Here is a 21886-nt window from a genome sequence, read left to right as displayed (position 1 = left end):
GTTAATAAAAAAAAGGTTTGTTATCGATTATTATTTTTAATTGGACAGAGTGTATTGTTTTAAAAGGATTCTTTGTACTTCGTAACAGCTCACGAAGTCGAATGTTTTGCGTGGCATTACTAAAATTCTTTGACATTTCTCTGATATAGGGGAACTAAAATTATATTTCCGCTAATATAGGTTTCTAAAGACAATTTTCGCATCCGTAGTCTGTTCTCTGTTACTGAATTACAACAAAGGAAAAAAATGGCTCTCTAAATTGACATTAAAACAACAAAAATTATCAAATAATAAAATTTAGTAACATGTAATTTTAATGATGTAATAAAAGAAGCATTCGAACAACCTACGTACACTTCAGAAATTTAGTACGTTTCCCCAGCTTGTTATAGAAAGAATTACCAAGTAATACTTTGTTTCGAACTTAAATTGGCTGCATACCAGTTGTTTACAGCCAACTAAAGGCATCCAATGGTCCGGGAAATTATTGAGGCGGGTGGAGGTTGGGCGGTTGGTTACCCGATCTCGGCGCGTTGCCCCGGTAACGCTCGAGCCTTGAATTAGTTAAACGAATGATGAACTCCTACCCCGGGCCACCGATCTCGATTATTGCTCCATCTGCATTCAGAAGTATGTAGGAGACGTTTGAATGAACAAAGAAATGTACGTTTCATTGTTTTGATAAATAATAATATTATGTACTTACTACGTTGCTTGAAAATGTTAAATATGTACGAGTATTCGTTCCCAAAATATTCAGTTGATATAATAATAATAAATAAATAAATATTTACTAACAATCACGCCACGTTAACTGGTCCCGTGATAAGTTCGTAAAGAACTTGTGTTACAGGTACCAGATAACGGAAATAAATGTAAGATTTTTATTATACACATACATATATTTAATATACATCCATAACCCTGGAAAAGACATTTATATTTATCATACAAATATCTTCCCTTGGCGGGATTCGAACCCGCGACCCCCTTATGTAGTGACCATGTCACTTACCACTACACCAGACGGCCGTTTATACTTGATAAACTTAGAGATAGACATAAGTATTTTCGATACGATTACTTCTATCATAAAATTTTTGACAAATTAAATTCGGCAAACCTCATGGTACCTATATTATTAGCATATTACATAGTTTGTTCCTATTACCAAATTCAAACAAAAAGGACAGTGAGGCTCTCAATAACGAAATTAGTTAAATAGCATGTGTGGAGTGGCAGATACACAACATTAGCTTGTAGCTTTAAGTAAAGCTGAAAAACGTAAGAGATTTTTAATTGGATTATAGTTTTTGTTTCTTGTTTGATTTTGCAGAAACCATTGACGGGTTTATCATTTAATTTATCTTAGTATGGCTAAAATATATCGTTTCACTCCGCATAAGTTTCGTTAAATAAATGTTCACAAACTTTTGAAGTACATAATTATACCTCTGTACGCGTACTCGCTCTCCGTAATCAAGCTACATCATAATGAATGAAGTTATAATGAATTAACAAGTTTAACGCTGTTTAAACTTCGTTAAATTTACAACTGTAATAATATTTTATTTTGTTTGAAAATCTACTTTGTATGTAAAATGAACACGTAGCCCTTATTTGAGTTTCATTCGAATTAATATCGTAGTTTTCTTATTTGACTTTGGACGTCGCGACGGGTGAGGTCTTTGACCGACGCCTTCGCGTTGTCATAGCAACGGATATCTATGTACGTAATGCCTGCATGCATATATGTACTACTTCTTTAATGGTTCCTACTTTGAGTGATCGCAGTAAATCCGAATGTCGCCCTTCTGATTGCGATAGTAGGTATGTATACGATTTTCTTCCGATCTTTTTTTTCTTTTTTCTTTCAGAAGTGGTTATTGTGATCCAACTGATACAACTACAACTAACTGATACAACTCGATAGGCTCGGCATGTGGTGGATGACTAAGGAAGTCTTTTTCTCGTCTGCTTTGTCGGCTCGTATAATTTACAAAATATTTAGGTCGGGGCAAATAATGTGTTTGCTATCTGTGTTGTGTTTTTTTTATTTTCTCGGTAGAATTAAAGTGAAATTGTCTAATTTAATTACGAACAAATAGTAACGCATGAATGCCTAATAAATTATAGTTATTCTTGTTGTTGTTGGCAGTCTGCCTCATGAAATTATTCATTTTAGATGCATTGTCGGAATCGTAGGCGAAGCACAAACAATTTGAATGTTATTTTTACGATTTCGTAATGCACACACAGTTTTGTTTAGATTTATATTATAAAGCGTAATTTAAAATGAGTGTAGGTTAGAAAATCCAATACAATAATAGTCTGTTTGACTATGAAGTAGAAGGTACTATTATAGTATAGTAGTACTATTTTACAGTCAAACCACATCAGCCATGTAGGGCTGTCATTATTAATAATACTTCTCCATCTTCCGTCTGTAGTATCCATATCATCACATTTACTACGGCGGAATGGAAAACTTGTTCACAAAACATTCGTAATGACCTCGCTGGACCATGAGTTCGAATAGGAACTTTGGTATTGGATATCTACTGCAAATTTCCCGACGCTGTCAACCCTATTATCTTTATAGTTCAAATTAATTTTCTAATATAACCATCGAGCTTCTAATCTGATCTCTCAATTTAAGGCTTTGCTTGTTCCAGTAGAGTTGACATCAATTGGATGGTCGTTCATAAAACTGAATGCAAAAGAGAATACAAAATTGACGATGTCCTGATACTGCCATACTGTAAAAATCCTTTTTTATTTTTTATTATTGCTGTATAGGCAGAAGAGCATACCGCCCACCTGATGGTGAGCGGTTACCGTCGCTCATGGACATCAGCAATGCCAGTAGCAGAACTAAGCCGCTGCCTACTGTTTAATACTCTCCGCAAGCCTCGTTTGAAGAAGGATATATCATAGCTCATTCCAAAGCCGGAGTCCTTGTCATAAACAAGAATCGACATAATTAAAATGAAAGTCGAGGTCAAAATTTCTCTGACGTATTAACGTAACTTTGCTATGACTCACTTGTTGCAAAAACCCATATCAATTTTAGATCATGCTTATCGTTATATATTGGTTTTGCCTGTCAAAACAATACCTCGTTACTTTAGCATTGCTTATACGTGGCCTCGTTTAAAATATATATACATAATGTATAGTGCAAGAAATCCAACCGTGAATGATGTTCTAAAAAAAATTAATTAATACCGTTCCAAATTGTGGAACATTTCAAAAATATGGGACCACAGTGTCGCACGGAAACATTTCTTTTTACTCGCTTATTTTGAGTGGTAGAAATAGAAATTTCGTGATGCTAATCGTTGGGAGTCTATTTACCACCAGCGTAAATTCATTTTCGCTTTCAGTTTGATATTATGACGGTGTGACACGTTTGAATGTTTTCTTCGTAGAAGTACACGCGTCCGGTACGTATTTGCTTAGATAAATTGGTGCTCACCTTCGGGATTTGAACCTCAGCTTAGTCGCATTGTTTGATATGAGTAAGCCATGTATGTGTCCCTTCAGAGTTTAGGTCGCGACTACTTTAGAATACACATAAGGTTTTTTTTCGATTTGTCATGTTCATAATAAGGTTGATTATTTTCTGTATTGTGTTTTTGTGTGTGTGTGTTTGTGGTCGTGTGTTCATGCGCGTTTGATGGAGAACCAAGTCATCAACAATGCGATGGATTTTGTATGAATACATGTAGTATTGCTGTTTTCGATATCTACAAATGATATTAGATCATGGCGGTGGTTAATAATGATATAATGCACGTGCGTTGGAGCCGCGGGTTGCGTTTTGCCTAAACAAAGGTTTTCTTGCTCAATGACATTAGAGCAGAGATTTTTATACCGTACATACATATGTGTGAATATCTACTTCAGTCATACTCCTGATTTTGCATTTACTATAAGTTTATACATTAGACTAAAAAAAGATAAATACTAAAATAAGACTTTATACGTTTTCATTTTCTCTTATTTCGTTCGTGATTTATTCGTTTGAATAACGAAATTTCAATGTTATGATTTTTAAATATATATATACTGTACATTATCTGGCTCCAGCGTTACCTTTTAAAACATAGGTGAGGATGTCACGATGGCTAATGAAGCGTAAACGGGTCGCGCCGGATTCTCGCACCGATGCACCCACTGTTGTGTTCCGGGTTTTGCATTAACGTTTGTACCGTTACTGCAGGCTGAATATTTTATTTATTTTTGTTTATCTGCTCATCTGTCAGCTCAGTAGTCGGACATTGAAACTTTAAACATAAATTATGACCACGCTTCTGTTTAAATTACACTTGTTGTTATTGAAAGTGTGATAAAAACCATTAAAATTTATTTGTTAATAAAAAAAAAATTCAAATTACACGTGGCGTTGTATTTATTGGAAGTGTGACACGGGCCATTCAAGTCTCTTAATCAAAAAAAGTATTGTTGTACAAATCAAAGTAAAGAATGTTCTTATATTTTTTATACCAAATAAATAATGTTTGATTAAACTTTGGGCCAATTTCTGCTATAAATTTTACTAAAGCTTATACTCCACTAACATCCACCTTACTAAAAGTCGTAGCTGTTTCAAAGCAATTAAAAGGGAATTAAATATGAAATTTTCGAAATAAGAACCTAAATAAGAAATACAATACCGAATCTTCTCAACTCCATTTATCGTTGAGTCGTTTGAATCCATTTATGTAAAATAAAACGTTTTATAAGACATTCAGACTCGAGGGGACGTGAAAGTCGAATGGAAATCTTTGGAAGCTGTTTAAGATTTACGGTCTCCTTTTAGTGGAAATCACATTTAAGAGAGAAAGAACATCAAGGCCTTTGCTTTATTCATAAACCTTCCTATTTCATTTTAAATATGTGTCTAAATTTTGTTATTGTAACTAGTGTTAGAGCGTGATGATCAAAATTCGACCGTATTCACTAACGTCCACGGACTTGATTCATTTTAATATAACACCAGTTGATATATCGAGAAGAAAATTGTACTCAACTATTTTGTCTTTCCTTCTTCTCTTCTGTCATCTCTGTCTCTAATATATAATAAATAATAAACAAAATGTATCAATGGAAAAAATTATGTAACAGTGTCGATAAAAATACCACTGTTCGCCTAAAGACTACACCTATGCCATGTTATGTAGAGTTGATGAATTGCTGACATAGTCTTACAGACTTAATTGTTCGTAATAAATATATAGAATGTATACAGTCAATAATAAATTATTTAGTATTATTTAGAGTACAATAAAAAGTTATCAAACTTTTGCAGAAAACATTAATTAAAATCATTTTATAAGAATTCCTCTGAAAAAGGATTTTGTGCATTATTAACTTTCCTAAGTTGGATGTGATTTACAATAATGATAATGTTTCCGTCTCTTTGTTTGTTGAGAAAGTTTCGAAATGAATCACGAACTCCATTATGGTATTAAAAAGTTTTTGTGTAAACGGTGAAAATTTCCATTTGTAACACCTACTTAGATATTAAGGCCGCGGATTTCAAGGACTTGTTCCGATAAATAAATAAATCAGATTGTTAAATGTATTTTTGATGTAATGATTTAATTGTAGTTGTTTATAGATATTTTTATTATCATATGGTGCGTCATTTATTAATTAAAATATGTAGGTACATTAAATAAGCTGCTTGATAAATATTATCCAACAGACGGTTCAGAGTTCACACTCATTCATTTGTGTGTGATTACGAAAAGACTTATGTAATATTAATTAGACGTGCCTTACACAATCCTCAGAGATACAAACCTGCGCGGCATCATAGTTGCACTAAATGAATAAACGTGCTCAAGGCCCCCCTGGTGCGAAGTGATCAACCTTTTCCACACTCTAAGCGGAACGTATGATCGCTTCACATTTCAATATATACATAATAAACAAGCGATAAACCGATTTTTTATTACCAAGTACGTACCTAGTAGTGCGACTTATTGTCGGCACACCATGGCTTTTTCTGCTTCGAAGAAACCATGCGTTTGAATTTCATGGCTAAGAACAACGCGTATTATAATGCAATAGAAGTTTAGACAAAGTGAACAACAGTATTCACACGCGTGCTATGTTTATGAGCTATGGTAGGCTTTAGTTAGGAACGACCAGGTTCTGTCCGAACTCTTATGACTATCGAAGTCAGTTAAAAAAAATCTTAAATAATTTAGCTATTTAATAATCAATATGATATTTAGATTAAACTGTATCCTTTTATTTCCAGGGAACAAAACTATGGATAATAATGGAGTATTTAGGCGGAGGCTCCGCCCTCGACCTCATGAAAGCGGGTAGTTTCGAAGAAATGCACATAGCTGTGATACTAAGGGAGGTACTCAGGGGACTGGATTACCTGCACTCAGAAAGAAAACTCCACAGGGATATTAAAGCCGCCAACGTTCTGCTTAGCGAGATGGGAGACGTTAAATTGGCTGATTTCGGTAAGGATAAAACTAATTATTATAAAGTATATCGAAATTAGGAGAGCGTCGGTTCTTTTGTGCCGCTTTTCATTTTCCCTAAATATATAGTTTGCGAATACATTTAAGTAACAATGCGCTTAAATGTCTTGGCTTTATAACGTTTTTCTCTACGTTCAAACGGTGTTCTTCTGATTCAGTTGAAATTTTGTATACCTAGTGTTGGCACAATATAATGGAATCTACAACGTAAAATATGGGCGAGCAAAAATGAGTAATCATGTATTTAGTGATAGTCACAGCGTAGTATTTGTAGGCTACTTTTATTTTAGACGATAAGAACTATTTGCTTGTTAAGCACAAGTTATAGGGAACCACTTATCGTAAAAGCGGATGTGTCGAATATCGGAAGCGCTCTCAAAGAACACGTTGCAGCTGTTTTCATCTTTCCACGCGAGTTAGGAGTAAAATACGATTGAAAATACAAATATTAAATTTTTTGTCCCTGACATTTATTTATTCCGATGTTTGAAATACACTTTTCACGGTGCGTGTTTCATGTTCGCCAATGGTGAAATTTTCAGCAAAGTATTATAATTAATTATGTGCGAGATGCTACCTACGTTTTTAAGAATTCAACTAATTGAAACTCGAGCATTGATCTAATAAATATAATATCAATGCACACATTATCACACTGGGTCACAGTTTTGGGGGGAGGGGGCTTAAGATCCCATCAAACCCGATTTTTATTTTTGTATAGTAGCTTGTGTAGCATAGTAGAGATGAACAATTCACCAAACAAAATAATTCAATAACAAAACCAAAGAGAAAATGTAATACATTTAATGAATCTAAACCTTGAGGCATTTGTTAATATGAACGTAATTCGTCCACTGTGCGTACACTAATTGTATCTAATATCAATAACAACGAGATAGACGCCGCAAGAGAAGACAGCGAAATAGTGATATTTAACATTGGACATATTTCGAAATCCGCTAAGTAATCGATGTCGGCACGCGAAGATGTTATCTCAGAGTTTCACCACAATGAATGCTGTAGTTTTATCGCTTATTGATTGCGCGATGCTCTGCGATACGAATATCGGACGGTACCGTAACGGATGGATGGTCGTTCGGGCGTTCCTCGCGCCGGCATAAAACGAGCCGACCGTGGCGATTGAACACGAAATCACCGTTCCGATCTTATCTTCCTGTACTAGACCAGAGTATGACGAAAGAAAGCAATAATGTACGTAAACGGACATATAATGTACAAATTTTAAATCGATGTGTTGCGGTTGGATTTATTGGCTGTAAGTGTGAGCGATGCACCGGTGTTCGAATCTCAGGCGGGTACCAATTTTTCTAATTAAATACGTGCTCAACAAATGTTCACGATTGACTTCCACGGTGAAGGAATAACATCGTGTAATAAAAATCAAACCCGCAAAATTATAATTTGCGTAATTACTGGTGATAGGACCTCTTGAGAGTGTGCGCGGGTAGATACCACCAACCTGCCTATTTCTGCCGTGAAGCAGTAATGCGTTTCGGTTTGAAGGGTGGGGCAGCCGTTGTAACTATACTTGAGACCTTACAACTTATATCTCGAGGTTCGTGGCGCATTTACGTTGTAGATGTTTATGGGCTCCAGTAACCACTTAACACCAGGTGGGCTGTGAGCTCGTCCACCCATCTAAGCAATAAACTAAATAAAAAAATGTGTTGCGGTTGGATTATTGGCTGGAAGTCTACCTACTTACCGATATTTGAGATTGAAAGGAACGAAGAAGATTTAAGTTGAGAATGTTGCTTGTTTTTATTTTACTAAAGGACCCTTGTCTCGCGGCTCGTGACAGCGCATAGGTTCTGCTGATAAAAGATGTTTCGCTACAAGTTAAACCCGCATTACGGGTTTAGAAGGCCTGGCGTTGAGCCAATGTTTGAAGACGCGTTCGCAAGGCGCCTTTGTGAGGCGGTAAAGTAAACGCGCGACGCTCTTTTGAATTTAGAAGTGTACTGTAGAATTTTCCAAGTCTCCAAACAGCTAATGTTTGTCACATATTTTTAGATCGTGTTCGGACATTTGAAATCGAAATGAATTTTACCGGCATCGATGCTCCTAAATCAAATACTCCTTGCTCCTAAACAAAATTTGCTGCTAACATTAGTGTTTTCGAGTTATACGGTTTGGTTAAATTAATCTTCATATTAATTATATAGATACATATATCGTGCAACCCTATTAAAATAATGGAAGTTCTTTGTCGTCGGTCTATGCGTTTTAGCTTCAAATCCTCAAGTGTGATTACTAATTCTGTTTTGAACACACGAAAGTATGAGAAGGGATGAGTCATCCTGAAGCTCACGTGGGGACAAAGGCGTTGATTTGTAGCTTAACGGCAGCCACCTTTAGTTTAATAAAGTTAATCGCCGTTCTGTGGTTTCCCGTGTTTCTTGATGACGAAATATGGTCATTGAACTTTATAAACAAAGGTCCGTTTTTCATCGCATAGTTCGCAAACTGTAATATACGTAAAATGAAATTAGTGACTAAAGCGGAAAGTCCAAAATAAAAATATAAAATGGTACTTTCTTTAGGCAAAATGGAGGAGCTTAAGTAAGAAAGCGGACCCCGGCACTAGACTGGTAAAACGCTTTTTTTTTCTTCTACCCATGCTGATAGCCTTGAGAGGCTATTTCAGCTTCGCCCTAACATCTAGGTGAGCTCACGGAGCTCAAACCTGACGTCGTTGCTAACAGGAACCCTAGCAAGAGCCGAGAGTATTAAGCGGTAGGCAGCTGCGTGGCTCTGCCCCTAGCATTGTTGAAGTCCACGGGCGACGGTAACAGCTCACCATCAGGTGGGCCGTATACTCGTCTGCCTACAAGGGCAATAAAAAAAATTGAAAAAACATCAATCCCAACCAATCAATATACTGAACAATTGTACAATTATAAATACTGTACAATTAAATACTGAACTGTTAATTTTCTTTAAATGCAAAACACCTACATAGTGTATAGACATTCACCAAATTGACACCGAGATATCCATGTGCCGGGAAAAGATGACAGATAATATTGCTCATACACTTAGAGTACTGTATTAAGCGAAGAGTATTGTAACTATTCAAATAAATTAATTTTTAATGTACGACAAGACCTACATAAACTTAACTACATCTGTAAGATAAAAATGTAAAGATTCTATCTAATTGGTTACAGGTGTGGCGGGTCAATTAACGAATACGACAAGCAAACGCAACACATTTGTCGGGACGCCTTTCTGGATGGCCCCCGAGGTCATCAAGCAATCGTGTTACGACAGCAAGGCGGACATCTGGTCGCTGGGCATCACGGCCATCGAACTAGCGAAGGGAGAGCCGCCCAACTCGGAACTACATCCAATGAGGGTCCTATTCTTAATACCGAAGAACAATCCGCCTCAGTTAACGGGCAGTTATTCGAAGCCATTCAAAGAGTTTGTCGAGGCGTGCTTGAATAAGGATCCGGAAAATGTGAGTTGTTTTTTTTAAATACGCTTTTATTAGCTTCAGACGTATGTATGTTTGTAACGGAATCTTTGAACATGATTTTGACCCCCTTCAAAACGTCGGATTAAGTCGAAATTTGGTATACTTATTAAGGACCGATGACAATTTAATATTTAAAAATAAAATAGATAAAAATAGTAATTGAAATTCAACAAAAAAATGAAATATATATAATAGCTTTAAAAAACTAATAAAGTACGCTTTTATAGAAAATCCAACTAACAAATAGAAAATAAATTTTAGTAAATTTGAACTAAAAATAGTGTAAGAAAATATGATATTATTGTAAAAAAAAGCGTGGGGTGCATGGTAACAGTAGTTATAAATATTTTGTGAACAGATATGAGTCGAAGGGTTATTATATTAATATATATTATAGTATATTAATATTATTTAATACAATATATATTTATATAAGGGTTATTGATTATATCCTGAAAAGCACTCCGCGCTTTTTTACAATAAAATCATTTTTTCTTACACTATTTTTAGTTCAAATTTATAAAATTTATTTTCTATTTTTTAGTTGGATTCTCTACAAAAGCGTATTTTGTTAGTTTTTTAAACTATTCTTTATTTAATTTCAATATCTAAGGTTCAAAATAAATCGATCGATTCTAGTGAAAGTCACAAGGAATTTAGTAAACGATGATATGTAAATTTTTGTTTCAGAGACCGACCGCGAAAGAGTTATTGAAGTTCCAGTTCATTAGAAAGGCCAAGAAGAATTCTTATTTAATGGATCTTATAGATAGGTATAAGAAGTGGAAGGCACAACGGAGCGAAGAGAGCGAAACCGAATCGGAGAATTCAGATTCGTAAGTGTATTTATTTATCGGTTGGTATTAAATGGCATAAACATAGTTTTGCAGTAATTTGAATCTTAAAGCAATTTATATTCTTGTGAGCCGTTTCCGGAATGGGTTCGCATAACCTTTAACGAAAAAAAGATTCAAGTGTCTCATCTGGTGCTGAGTGGATGCCGGAGCCCATAGATGCTATAATGTGATTACACGTCACATACCTTAAGACACGACGGCGAAGTTTCCATTGTATTGTATAACGGCTGTCCCATTACAACCGGAACGCCTAATTGATTAGTGGGAGACATAGGCAACCCCGGTAACCGTTCTCGTCGAACTCGGCAAAGAGTTCGACGTGCAATCTAACCCATGCATCAGCCCACTGAGTTTCTCGCCGGAACTTCTCAGCGGATCGCGATTCCGATCCGGTAGTAGATTCATTCGCGAAGCAGCTGATCTTGAGTTGTTAGGTCTCCTTTAGAGGCGCTCGGGCAGCTGTTAGCAAATACCACACCTCCTGGCTGAGCCTTTGCTCGCCCACCTGTCCTGGTGAAACTAGAAAGGCCTTTGGGTCACCGGTAATCGCTCATACATAAAAAACCACTACAGTAGATTGGGGGGAATCGAGACTAGAGTTAGAATAGGGACAAATCTGGGATGTCACAATACTTTTATTGAGTTGTTAGATATAAGTTTTGAGATCTCAGTATAGTTACAACGGCTGCCCTCCCTACCCTTCAAACCGAAACGCATTACTGCTTCACGGCAGAAATAGGCCGGACGGTGGTACCTACCCGCACGGACTCACAAGAGGTCATACCACCAGTAGATTTTTGTTTGATTTGTGTTGGATTTTGAAAGGGGCCCGTTTCCCCTCAATCTACAGTGTAGACTGTAGTTGTAAGGGTTTTTTCATCATAATGGTTTGTACGTTGATACCTACAGAGAGGAGAGCAGCCGCTCGCTAGAGGCGGACGAGCCGTGGATCATGACGGTGCGGGGAGGCGCCTTGCAACCCCCCGCAGACCTCGACAACAAGCGGCGCGCGCATCTCGACGACACAGGTACCTCGACACACGCACACACACACACGCACGCACACACACACACACACACACACACACACACACACACGCACACACACGCACGCACACACACACACACACACGCACACACACACACGCACACACACACACACACACACACACAAACACACACACACTCACACACACTGTCATTTTCTTTTCTCTTTCTTACGGCTTTCTCTCACTCACATGTTAGCGTTCCGTTCCACACTCTTTCTATACGTTTGATTCTTACCAATCCTACATGTCTATCACACCATTATGAAATTTCTAATGACGTACAGGTAAAAGGACTTTTTGGCGAGAAGGCGAGGAGTGATGTTGTGTGATTTATTTTATTTTGTCTTGTTTCTTCAGGTTTAAATGTGTAATAACAGTGGTTTATCAACTGTTTAGTATCTGTGAAAGTGCACAAATATGGGGAAAATGAAACAAAGCGGCTGAACGTAACTTCTCAGGTTCCTCCAAAAAGTCCACTAAAAAAGCCTCAGTAAATGACCACCATTTTACTGAGACTATATTTCATCCCATATTGTGGCGGATAGCCATCATACAATGCAAGTTATTTGACAGATGCCTGAATCTCGCTTACGACATTTTCAAGATGAGCTTGCATATATACAAGTTCGGAATGACAACATTTGGACCTTTTTTTTTGTCTGTCTACCGAGCAATGTCAACTGCTCGGTGGAAGATCTTTCTTTCGTCGTCTAAGCCTACAATGTCATCTATCATAATATCATAATATCATATTTCCTAAAAAAAAGTTTTCATTAAAATTAAAATAAGACTTGACCTAAAAGGTCTTACACCCGTATCTTTAGTCGTTTACACGAGCTTAACTCGACTCGACTCAACCTCCAACGTGCGTTTTGGTATGATTAGTCGTAAAAATAAACTCCACTCAAACGTCCTTGGAAAATTTTACTAACCGGAGTGAAGTAAGCGAACTGTCAAGTCAAGGTACGTCGCGACGTACCTTGAACGTTCCTCAAGGCTGGTTTTCTATCAATGTCCAAATAGTATGTGGACCGCAAATGGAAATATATGATATTGTTGTGCAATGGCCTGGATCTGTGCATGATTCCCGCATATTCTGATAATTTAATTTGATAATATTTATTAATAAAGTAAATAGTTCGAAGTTAGACATTTGAAACTCTTTATTTTATTTACCTACATAAGAGTCATATTTTGCTTACTACCTGATAAATAAAGTCAATGCGATTATAAGTTTTATTTATATAATAATAAACTGGTGGTTGTGGAAAAGCACTTCAACAACACGATGCAACCAAAATCACACAAAAGCGGCGAATAAAAATACAAAGCCGGATCCGAAATCTAAAATAATAATAGGTTAGAAAATAAATAATACACTTTCAGATTTACCGCACGCACACATTTACGAATAACTCAGCAACCAAAACATCAAACAAGTTCATCTGGTGTCAAACAGACAGCGGCAGCTTGACTTTGACATTAAACAATGACCACAGACTACAGAACTCTATGGGTTTGATGCTAGCTTGATAAAATTTTCATCATTATTACCTCATTCGAGGACAGTTGAGGAATATTGTAATGTCGACTAAAAATACCAAACTCGAGTAAGTTTGGAGGGAACTCTCGAGCATCATCGGATGAGTTAAGAGTGGAGGACTATTTTACGAAACGTCTAAAGATACGGGCATTAGTTACCAGGTCATAAAATCCCTTAAAAAAAGTTGAAGTCAAGTAGTTACAATGTTATTATTGGTCACGTAATAATAATATACACGTTTCGACAGCAATCGTCGGAGTGAGCGGCGGCGCCAGCAAGCAGAACGGGGCCGAGCCAGTTGTCCACGAGCCGCACCTGCCACTCAACAACAACACTAACGAGAAACACACGGTAACACTTCATCCTCAAATAAGAATCACCTTTTTTGCCTACCTATTCGCTGGTAGTAGGACCTAGGTAGGTAGTTAACTGGTGGTAGGCGCGGGTGGGTACCACCGCCCTGCCTATTTCTGCCGTGAAGCAGTAATGCGTTTCGGCTTGAAGGGCGGGGCAGCCGTTGTAATTATACTTGAGACTTTAGAACTTATATCTCAAGGGGGGTGGCGCATTGACGTTGTGGATGTATATGGGCTCCAGTAACCACTTAACACCAGGTGGGCTGTGAGCTCGTCCACCCATCTAAGCAATAAAAAAAAGCCTAAGAGGCTATTCCAGCTACGTCCGGACGGGTAGGTGAGCTCACGGGCTCAACCTGAGAGAATTAGCTAACACCAGCCCTAGTAAGAGCAGTGCTTCGCAGAATGTACCACCGGATAGGAATCGCGAGACACTGAGAAGATCCGGCGAGAAAGTCAGTGGGCTGTCTCTATGGGTTAGTTCGCTCGTCGAAATCGACGAGTTCGACGACGACGGTGACCGGTGCTTGAGGGTCCTAAAAGCAGCGAATGTGAATCCGGGGAATCCGACAAGACGTGTCTTGGGCGACGGCGGCTTTGAGTTGCTCCGTTGTATTCGTAATGAAATAGATAATATAAGAATCACATATCGACGGGTGAAAGGCTGTATGGTATAAGCGACACTTCTGCTTCTTTCCAGGACATTCCATATAAATTTTGTGTACAGAAAAAATATCCTAAGAAAATAACTTCAGCTATTTGAATGGGGTAAACAAAATTGAAGTTCAATTGAAAACATCGAATGTTGATGCTAATGGCAAACAAAATGCATATTTAATTACAAAGATAAATATATAGCTTAAACCAAATAGCCTTTCACTCCTCAATACAACAATAAATGTTTTGCTTAGAGTTAAAAAAAAACATTTACAGGCGAGACAAACGTCAAATGCCCAAGTGAATTCGGAACAGAGAGGGACGAGGGAGCGCGACCGAGAGCGGACCGACCGGGAGCGAACGGACAGACAGGAGCATCAGAACTCGAACAGGGACAGCGTTGTCTACAACAATACTGTGAGTTATATGAACTATTCGATTCTTTACTGGTGGTAGGACCTCTTGCGAGTCCGCGCGGGTAGGTACCACCACCCCGCATATTTATGCCGTGAAGTAGTAATGTGTTTCGGTTTGAAGGGTAGGGGCAGCCGTTGTGACTATACTGAGACCTTAGAACTATATCTCAAGGTGGGTGGCGCATTTACGTCGTAGATGTCTATGGGCTCCAGTAACCACATAACACCGGGTGGGCTGTGAGTTCGTCCACCCATCTAAGCAATAAAAAAAAATCCCCCGAAGTCAGGATTCGATACGAATCTTTATTAGCTATTTGAAACGTGAACCATGGCTTAGCCTGAGTTCAATTTGTTATTAAAAATAAAAAATAAAAATACCCTGGTAAAAAGTTGCTGGTCTCGCTCTCTTCAGAAACTACCACTCTATTTGTAGGTCCTAAGTAAAGTAGGAACTAGCGGACATACTGTGGTGGTTATTATACCCGTTTTATCCAGTATTGCCCGGATCATAAATCATATCCTAGGATTAACACCTGCCCCTATAAAATAAGCTTTGCAAAATTTTATTTAAATTCATTCAACGTTTTTTATGAGATACCCTCATAAATGTCCAAATAAACTTTCATTGCTTGAAACTTAATAAGATTTGAGCTTGATCTATGTTAAATAAATGGTGACAGTTTGTTGTTTGAAATAACAAAAAATCGTAATGTCAAACCTGTCCTGGTAAAACTGGAAAGGCCCCCGGGCCACCAGTAATCTTTCAAACATTAAAAAAAAACGTGTAAATTAGAATTCAATTAAAAACTTATCTTAATTATTGTTGATAATGACTACATTTGGAGACTGGCCTAATAGCTAACGTAGTCGTTGTCTACGTCGATAAGAGAACTGTTTACCCACGTAGCACAGTTCGAAAAGGTCTTAATGGAACATACGAATGTTGTCAACATCTATCTTCTATCTTCTATCTTATATATATATATATATATAAATGAATTGCTGTTCGTTAGTCTCGCTAAAACTCGAGAACGGCTGGACCGATTTGGCTAATTTTGGTTTTGAATTGTTTGTGGAAGTCCAGAGAAGGTTTAAACGGTAGATAAGTATGAAAATGCTCGGAATTAAATAAAAATAGCAATTTTGCTTTTCCTTTCATGTGTCCCCCGTCGGACGGATTCCTTTTGTTTGTTTTCTATATATTATACAAAAGTTTACGTCTTTTATTTATCGATTGAGGCACTACGAAGTCTGCTGGGTCAGCTAGTCTTATATAGAAGTCATTTTCTGTTTTATTTTCAGTCTTCACCTCTCGACCACAGAGGAGCAAACGAGGAGAACAAAGTGAGGAGACATCCCTATCTGCAGCAACTCATTTATCCGCTGCTGAACGAGGTCAGTGAACTTTAATTAACCACAAGATTTGTATTCGTAAAACACAGGGTGCGGAAAAAGATTTTATAATAAACTAGCTGTACCCATCCGCTTCGCTGGGCATTTAAAATTAACATTATTATTTCTCACCTCCACAAAGATTCTCATCATTAACACCCCCGCAACTGGTGTAGGGAGTCCAACACTCATATAAATATTAGCCTATCCATTAAGTACATGTATTTTCTACACCGATACCAACTTTCAAGTCAATCGGATGTATGATTCAGTACTTATAACGGAACATCCGTAAAAACCAATGTAGATTTTTAAATTAGTATAGATGTAAACATAGCTTCTATTGGTCTCTGTAAATACTTTAAAACATGAAATTAATAAATAAATTATTATTTTAAAAAAAAAATTGTAACCAATATTTAATTTTAACACCCTGTAATTTTAGTCAAATAGTAGGCATTAATTCTGGTAACGCGTCATTGCGTTTCCCTTATTCTAATACGTTAATAATTGATTTTGTATGGTCGGTGATCACCTTTTCAATTAATACGTCTAAGAGATAACTTGTCTCATTAGTAAAACCATTCAGAGTGACCAACCTTAACGTAATTTCTTAGGAATACAGCATGAGTAAAATGGTGCAATGCAAAAAAACAATATTGAGTCATAAACTGTTGAGAATATTTCAATGTTTTGTTTATGGGCGACCTTGAAATTACCTTAAATACATACATATACAGTCGTGGTCAACTAATTAGGGACAACCTCTAGTTAAGCCAAATTGTGAATTTTTTTTTAATTTTCCAACGAGTCTTAGTAATATTCCATATCTTTTACATGTAAGTTTAATTAGTCATTTATGTGCGCGATTATACAAACAATAACAACTTCTTAAACATTAAACCTCTTTACAGTATAGCTGATACAATATCATAGTGCTATTGGTTCAAAGAATGCTGGCTGGTCATTTAATTAGGGACACTGAGGTATTGCATTCTAATTTCAAAATTGGAATTTTAATACTTTTTTGTTTCTTTTCTTATTGTTTAGTGGTCGTTTTGGCGGCAATCCAGATTTTTTATATTAAGTTTTGAGAATTTTTTTGAAGCAAAATGGGCAAAAATAAAAGTTGCGATCCAACACTACGAAAAATTATCATCAAGTTTGTCGAGCGTGGTTGGTCATACCGAAGGATAGCACAACATTTAAATTGTTCAAAAACTATGGTATGCAATGCAGTGCAACATTTCAAGCGCTATAACACAGCTTCAAATGTGTCCAGAACAAAAAGATCGAGAAAAACGACTCCGCAAGAAGATAGAATGATAACCAGGTTAGCTAAGAAAGATCCGTTTCTAGGCTCTATTTGAATTAAACACGAAGTGTTTGGGGCAAACGAAAGAGCCGGTGTATCTGCGAGGACCGTTCGACGACGTTTGGTAGAAGCAGGGTTGTTCGGAAGAGTGGCTCGCAAAGTACCGTTGTTGAAGAAAGAACATAGAAATGCTCGTTTGGCATTTGCACGTAAATATGGACATTGGACCTACGCCCAATGGCAACATGTACTTTTCTCTGACGAGACCAAGGTTAATTTTATTTCTTCAGATGGAAAGCAATATGTACGGCGTCCTGTAACCCGGAAATGAATCCAAGATTCACAAAAAAAACAGGTGAAACATGGCGGTGGAAATATTAAAATATGGGGTTCATTTTCTGGACGTGGAGTTGGGACCTGTGAGGAAAGTTCAGGGTAACTTAGACCAACATCAATACAAGGCAATATTGGAAGAAACTATGCTTCCCTATGCTGAGGAGCATCTCCCTATTATATGGACGTTTCAGCAGGATAACGACCCGAAACATACCGCCCATTCAGTCAAGTCGTTTCTTACCAGTCAGTTTGTATCGGTGCTAGATTGGCCAGCAAATAGCCTGGACCTCAACCCAATTGAGCACCTTTGGCACGAAATCAAGAAAAAAGTTGCCATTTATCGTAATACAAATTTGGATGAAATTCATAAAGCTTTTTGTGAGGCATGGGCAAACATTCCTGTCGAAACATGTCAGAAACTGATAATGTCTATGCCACATCGGTGTCAAGCGGTAATTACTAACAAAGGTTTTACTACTGGTTACTGATTTTACACGTAATAAAATGGAGCTATTAAAGATATTATAACACTGAAGATTATAAGTTTTGTGTAACTGTATTTTCCATTATACTTTACTGTCCTTAATTAAATGTCCACTTCAGAATTGTACCTTAATATTTAATACATGTTTAATCTTTGATATTAAATATTTTTCTATTTATTAAATCTTTTATTTACAGCCATTTATAGCATAATAATCGGACCACATTATGCAAATAATAGGTGCTGAGAAATCAATAGGGTTTTATATTTAAATGTACATAACCGGTTATAGCCCTTCACTATCTTGAATGTCCCTAATTAGTTGACCACGACTGTATGCATGGTATTCATTTATGACGAATGTCATCTGTGCTCTACATTTTACTAATTGTTTTAATTAATGACGTCTTGCAGATAAAGTTGATAAATAAATAGATACTAACTAAACAAAATAAAAGAAAATCGATTAACAAACACAGGATTATGGTACTGAATTGTTTCTGTATTCATTCCTCTGTATTCATTTGTATACATTTGTATACAAAATAATGTGAAAATCATTACAAAGGTGTGTGTGTGTGTGTGTGTAGTAGAAGTAATGTACCAAAAACGTTTTTATATAGTGCTCATAATGTTAGATATTGAACCTTGTATCGATTCGTTAGTTCGAGCAGAACAAAGATTACATATACGCGAGGGTGAAGTCTCAATTTGTGTAGCGGCTTTGTCACCCTTCACAACACGTCAGCTCACGTCATTTCGGATCGATCTTTTTACGAAAATTGCGCGGCCGGAGGTGTATGATATTTCCCACATTTATAGAAACTATAGAGAAGGAGTGCAAAATGCTAATTTTTTTTTTAAATTATGGCCTAATAATACATTAAATCAACAAAAAACATCACACACACTTTCATGTACTTGACACACGCACATATAAATATATTCTTTTACTGTCAAACTTTTGTTATCGCTTAAAGTCTGTGGTTAAATTGAGAATAGGTTAATATTGTTTGTCTATAGTACAGTCTTGACAAAATCTGTGATTATAGAATAGTCTTTGACAATAGAACCATAATAATGTTTAACCCTAAAATTTCAATAAATTTATAGTCAAATTTCGACTACTGCGGGACCACTAGTTTCGTTAAATGAAAATAATATGTGTATAAACAAGAACACTGGTGAACTAAATGTATGTCGTTGTTTCGGTGCAGGTGTCCCGCGGGAAGGGGGCGGGCGCGGCCAGCGCGGTGGACGAGCTGCGGCGCGCCTTCGAGCTCGCGGAGAGGCACGCGCCGCACCTCACGCGCGCCTTCGTGCAGCAGGTACTGAATAAATTAACCCTCAGACGCAGCCCACTGAGTTTCTCGCCGGATCTTCTCAGTGGATCACGTTTCCGATCCGGCGGTAGATTCTGCGAAGCGCGGCTCTTGCTAGGGTTCGTGTTAGCAACGTCATCAGGTTTGAGCCCCGTGAGCTCACCTACTAGTTAAGGCGACGCTGATATAGCCTCTCAAGGCTATCAGCTTAGGTAGGAAAAAAAAAATAAGCAGGTACTGGCCGCGGGTACCCGGGGGTTGGGGGGGGACCGAGCGCACCCGCACCGACCGGGGGGGAGGGACGCGTGTCCTCGTCGCACATATCGTCTTTTCGCATTAAAAGTACAATTTCCAAAAATATTCGAAATTGAGTTAATATACGGAATCATTTGGTATCACCAGTATTTTTCTCATAAATACTGTCAAAAGAGCGTAGTTTAGTTTCAGTTTTTTTTTAATAGTTTACCTATATCTTGATTGCTATTACAAAATTAATACATAATTTTATCTTAATGTAGTATAAAAAACAGATAATGCAACTGGTAAGAAATAAAATAAAAAATAAATGTTGCAAAGATAATTAATAGTAAAAATATCACATGTTAAACCGTTATAACACTCTCCTGTAAAATTTGTAAGTTTTGAGATTATACAGTTTTGACGCGATGTCAGTGCCGACTCGTGCCGCCGACTTTTGCGATTGCACAATTTTGCAGGCAGCGGGGTGTGAGAGAGACCGCTCTTCTCATTACACTAACTTTTCGCTGTCGAAGTGGGGACCGGAATAGGGATTTCGCTATATCCTGGTTCCCTAAGTGTTGTAGGTTTCCTCCGATGTCAGTTTGGGGATTAGAGAAGTATATCTAAGGAAATGTTATGTTAATTGTGCTATACGCATCATACGAAACAGCAACCGGTTGACTCCATTCTCCGACCCTCGTAGTGTTGAACTCGCAGGCTGTCCCGAAAATATGAGTTGGTGGGGCCGTCTCGGCGGATAGATCAAGGGGCTCGGTAGTTGTGACGCTAACGACCGTGGGTTTGCTTTCTGAAAGCGCTCCAAGACATGCGCTCCGCTAAGAAACTTCTGAAAACATACACAATAAGTAAACATAGTTTCAAACAAAAAAAACAACGCTCTAATTATTTTTGTATATATCGTCATCAGTCCTTGATACGTGTGACCCTTCACAAATTAATTGGAAGTCTTGAAGTTCCCATAGCTCATTAAAGTAATCCAATTAAACGTCGCTTGTTGTCCGTCTGTGTAGATCGTGCAGCGGGTGGCGACGCACAGCCACGCGCCCAGCGCGCCCTCGCACAACTCCTCGCAGCACTGGATGAGGTACGTACCCGCCGACTGCAGCCGAGTATTGCCGAGTGTAGCCGAGTGTAGCCGAGTGTAGCCGAGTGTAGCCGAGTGTAGCCGAGTATAGCCGAGTATAGCCGAGTATAGCCGAGTGTAGCCGAGTGGTGCCGAGTGTAGCCGAGTGCCTCCAGGCTGTACGAAACGTATCGTTCGTAAAAACTTGTATTTAACTAAACAGAAATGAACCAGAGCTTATCCGGTATATTATTATTCGGACGACGGTAACAATACAAACTGAAATGTCGTTAAGGGATAATAAGGGATGTTAGAAGTTGAAATGCTTGAATGATTTTTTTTATTGTGAAATTATAGTTTCTATTTTATATTGAATATCGAATTAAAATCTGAAACATACTCTTATTTCTATTAATAATTAATATTAAAATAATTACAATTAATTATTTAATAGAAAATTAGTTTTGTAAGATTTAATTAATCAAATCGATCGACAAGCAATCCCGGCATCTAAAAAAACCTTTTCTTTTACAGTAAAGAATGTTTCGTTTTCAATTAATGCAAGGTTTTTTTTTAATATTAATCACAGCCCATCATATCACATGTCGCTAATGGTTGGACTATAATGATTATTCCATGATGGCTATCTCGCTCATAATTTTGCTTGCTAATGACGTCACACGTGAAGTTAAAACTAGTTTATTAAATACATTGCGCGCTCTTTGAAAGAAAATAGAAATTTTCTAGTGTAATGTTTAATTTAGATTGTTTATATGATACAAGTTAAAAATATTTTAAGTTTTAATAGGTAGGGATGCTCT

At 37.4% G+C, this 21886-nt stretch overlaps 1 protein-coding gene across 2 annotated transcripts in view; it reads left to right on the top strand.

Annotated features, from left to right (window-relative positions):
- The window catches only part of LOC101739321 (serine/threonine-protein kinase 26), a 91261-nt gene that overhangs the window by 65252 nt on the left and 4123 nt on the right, over positions 1-21886 (top strand). For both annotated transcript variants that reach the window (XM_038021825.2, XM_038021824.2), the window contains exons 3-11: positions 6275-6491; positions 9704-9996; positions 10705-10850; positions 11781-11899; positions 13711-13814; positions 14753-14893; positions 16195-16287; positions 19637-19747; positions 21013-21086. In XM_038021825.2, the coding sequence (XP_037877753.1) occupies positions 6275-6491; positions 9704-9996; positions 10705-10850; positions 11781-11899; positions 13711-13814; positions 14753-14893; positions 16195-16287; positions 19637-19747; positions 21013-21086 (1298 nt within the window). The remainder of the gene's footprint in view (positions 1-6274; positions 6492-9703; positions 9997-10704; positions 10851-11780; positions 11900-13710; positions 13815-14752; positions 14894-16194; positions 16288-19636; positions 19748-21012; positions 21087-21886) is intronic.

Source organism: Bombyx mori, chromosome 4 (genome assembly GCF_030269925.1).
Source record: "Bombyx mori chromosome 4, ASM3026992v2".
Classification (NCBI taxonomy): domain Eukaryota; kingdom Metazoa; phylum Arthropoda; class Insecta; order Lepidoptera; family Bombycidae; genus Bombyx; species Bombyx mori.
This window is presented reverse-complemented; position numbering and strand designations above follow the sequence as displayed.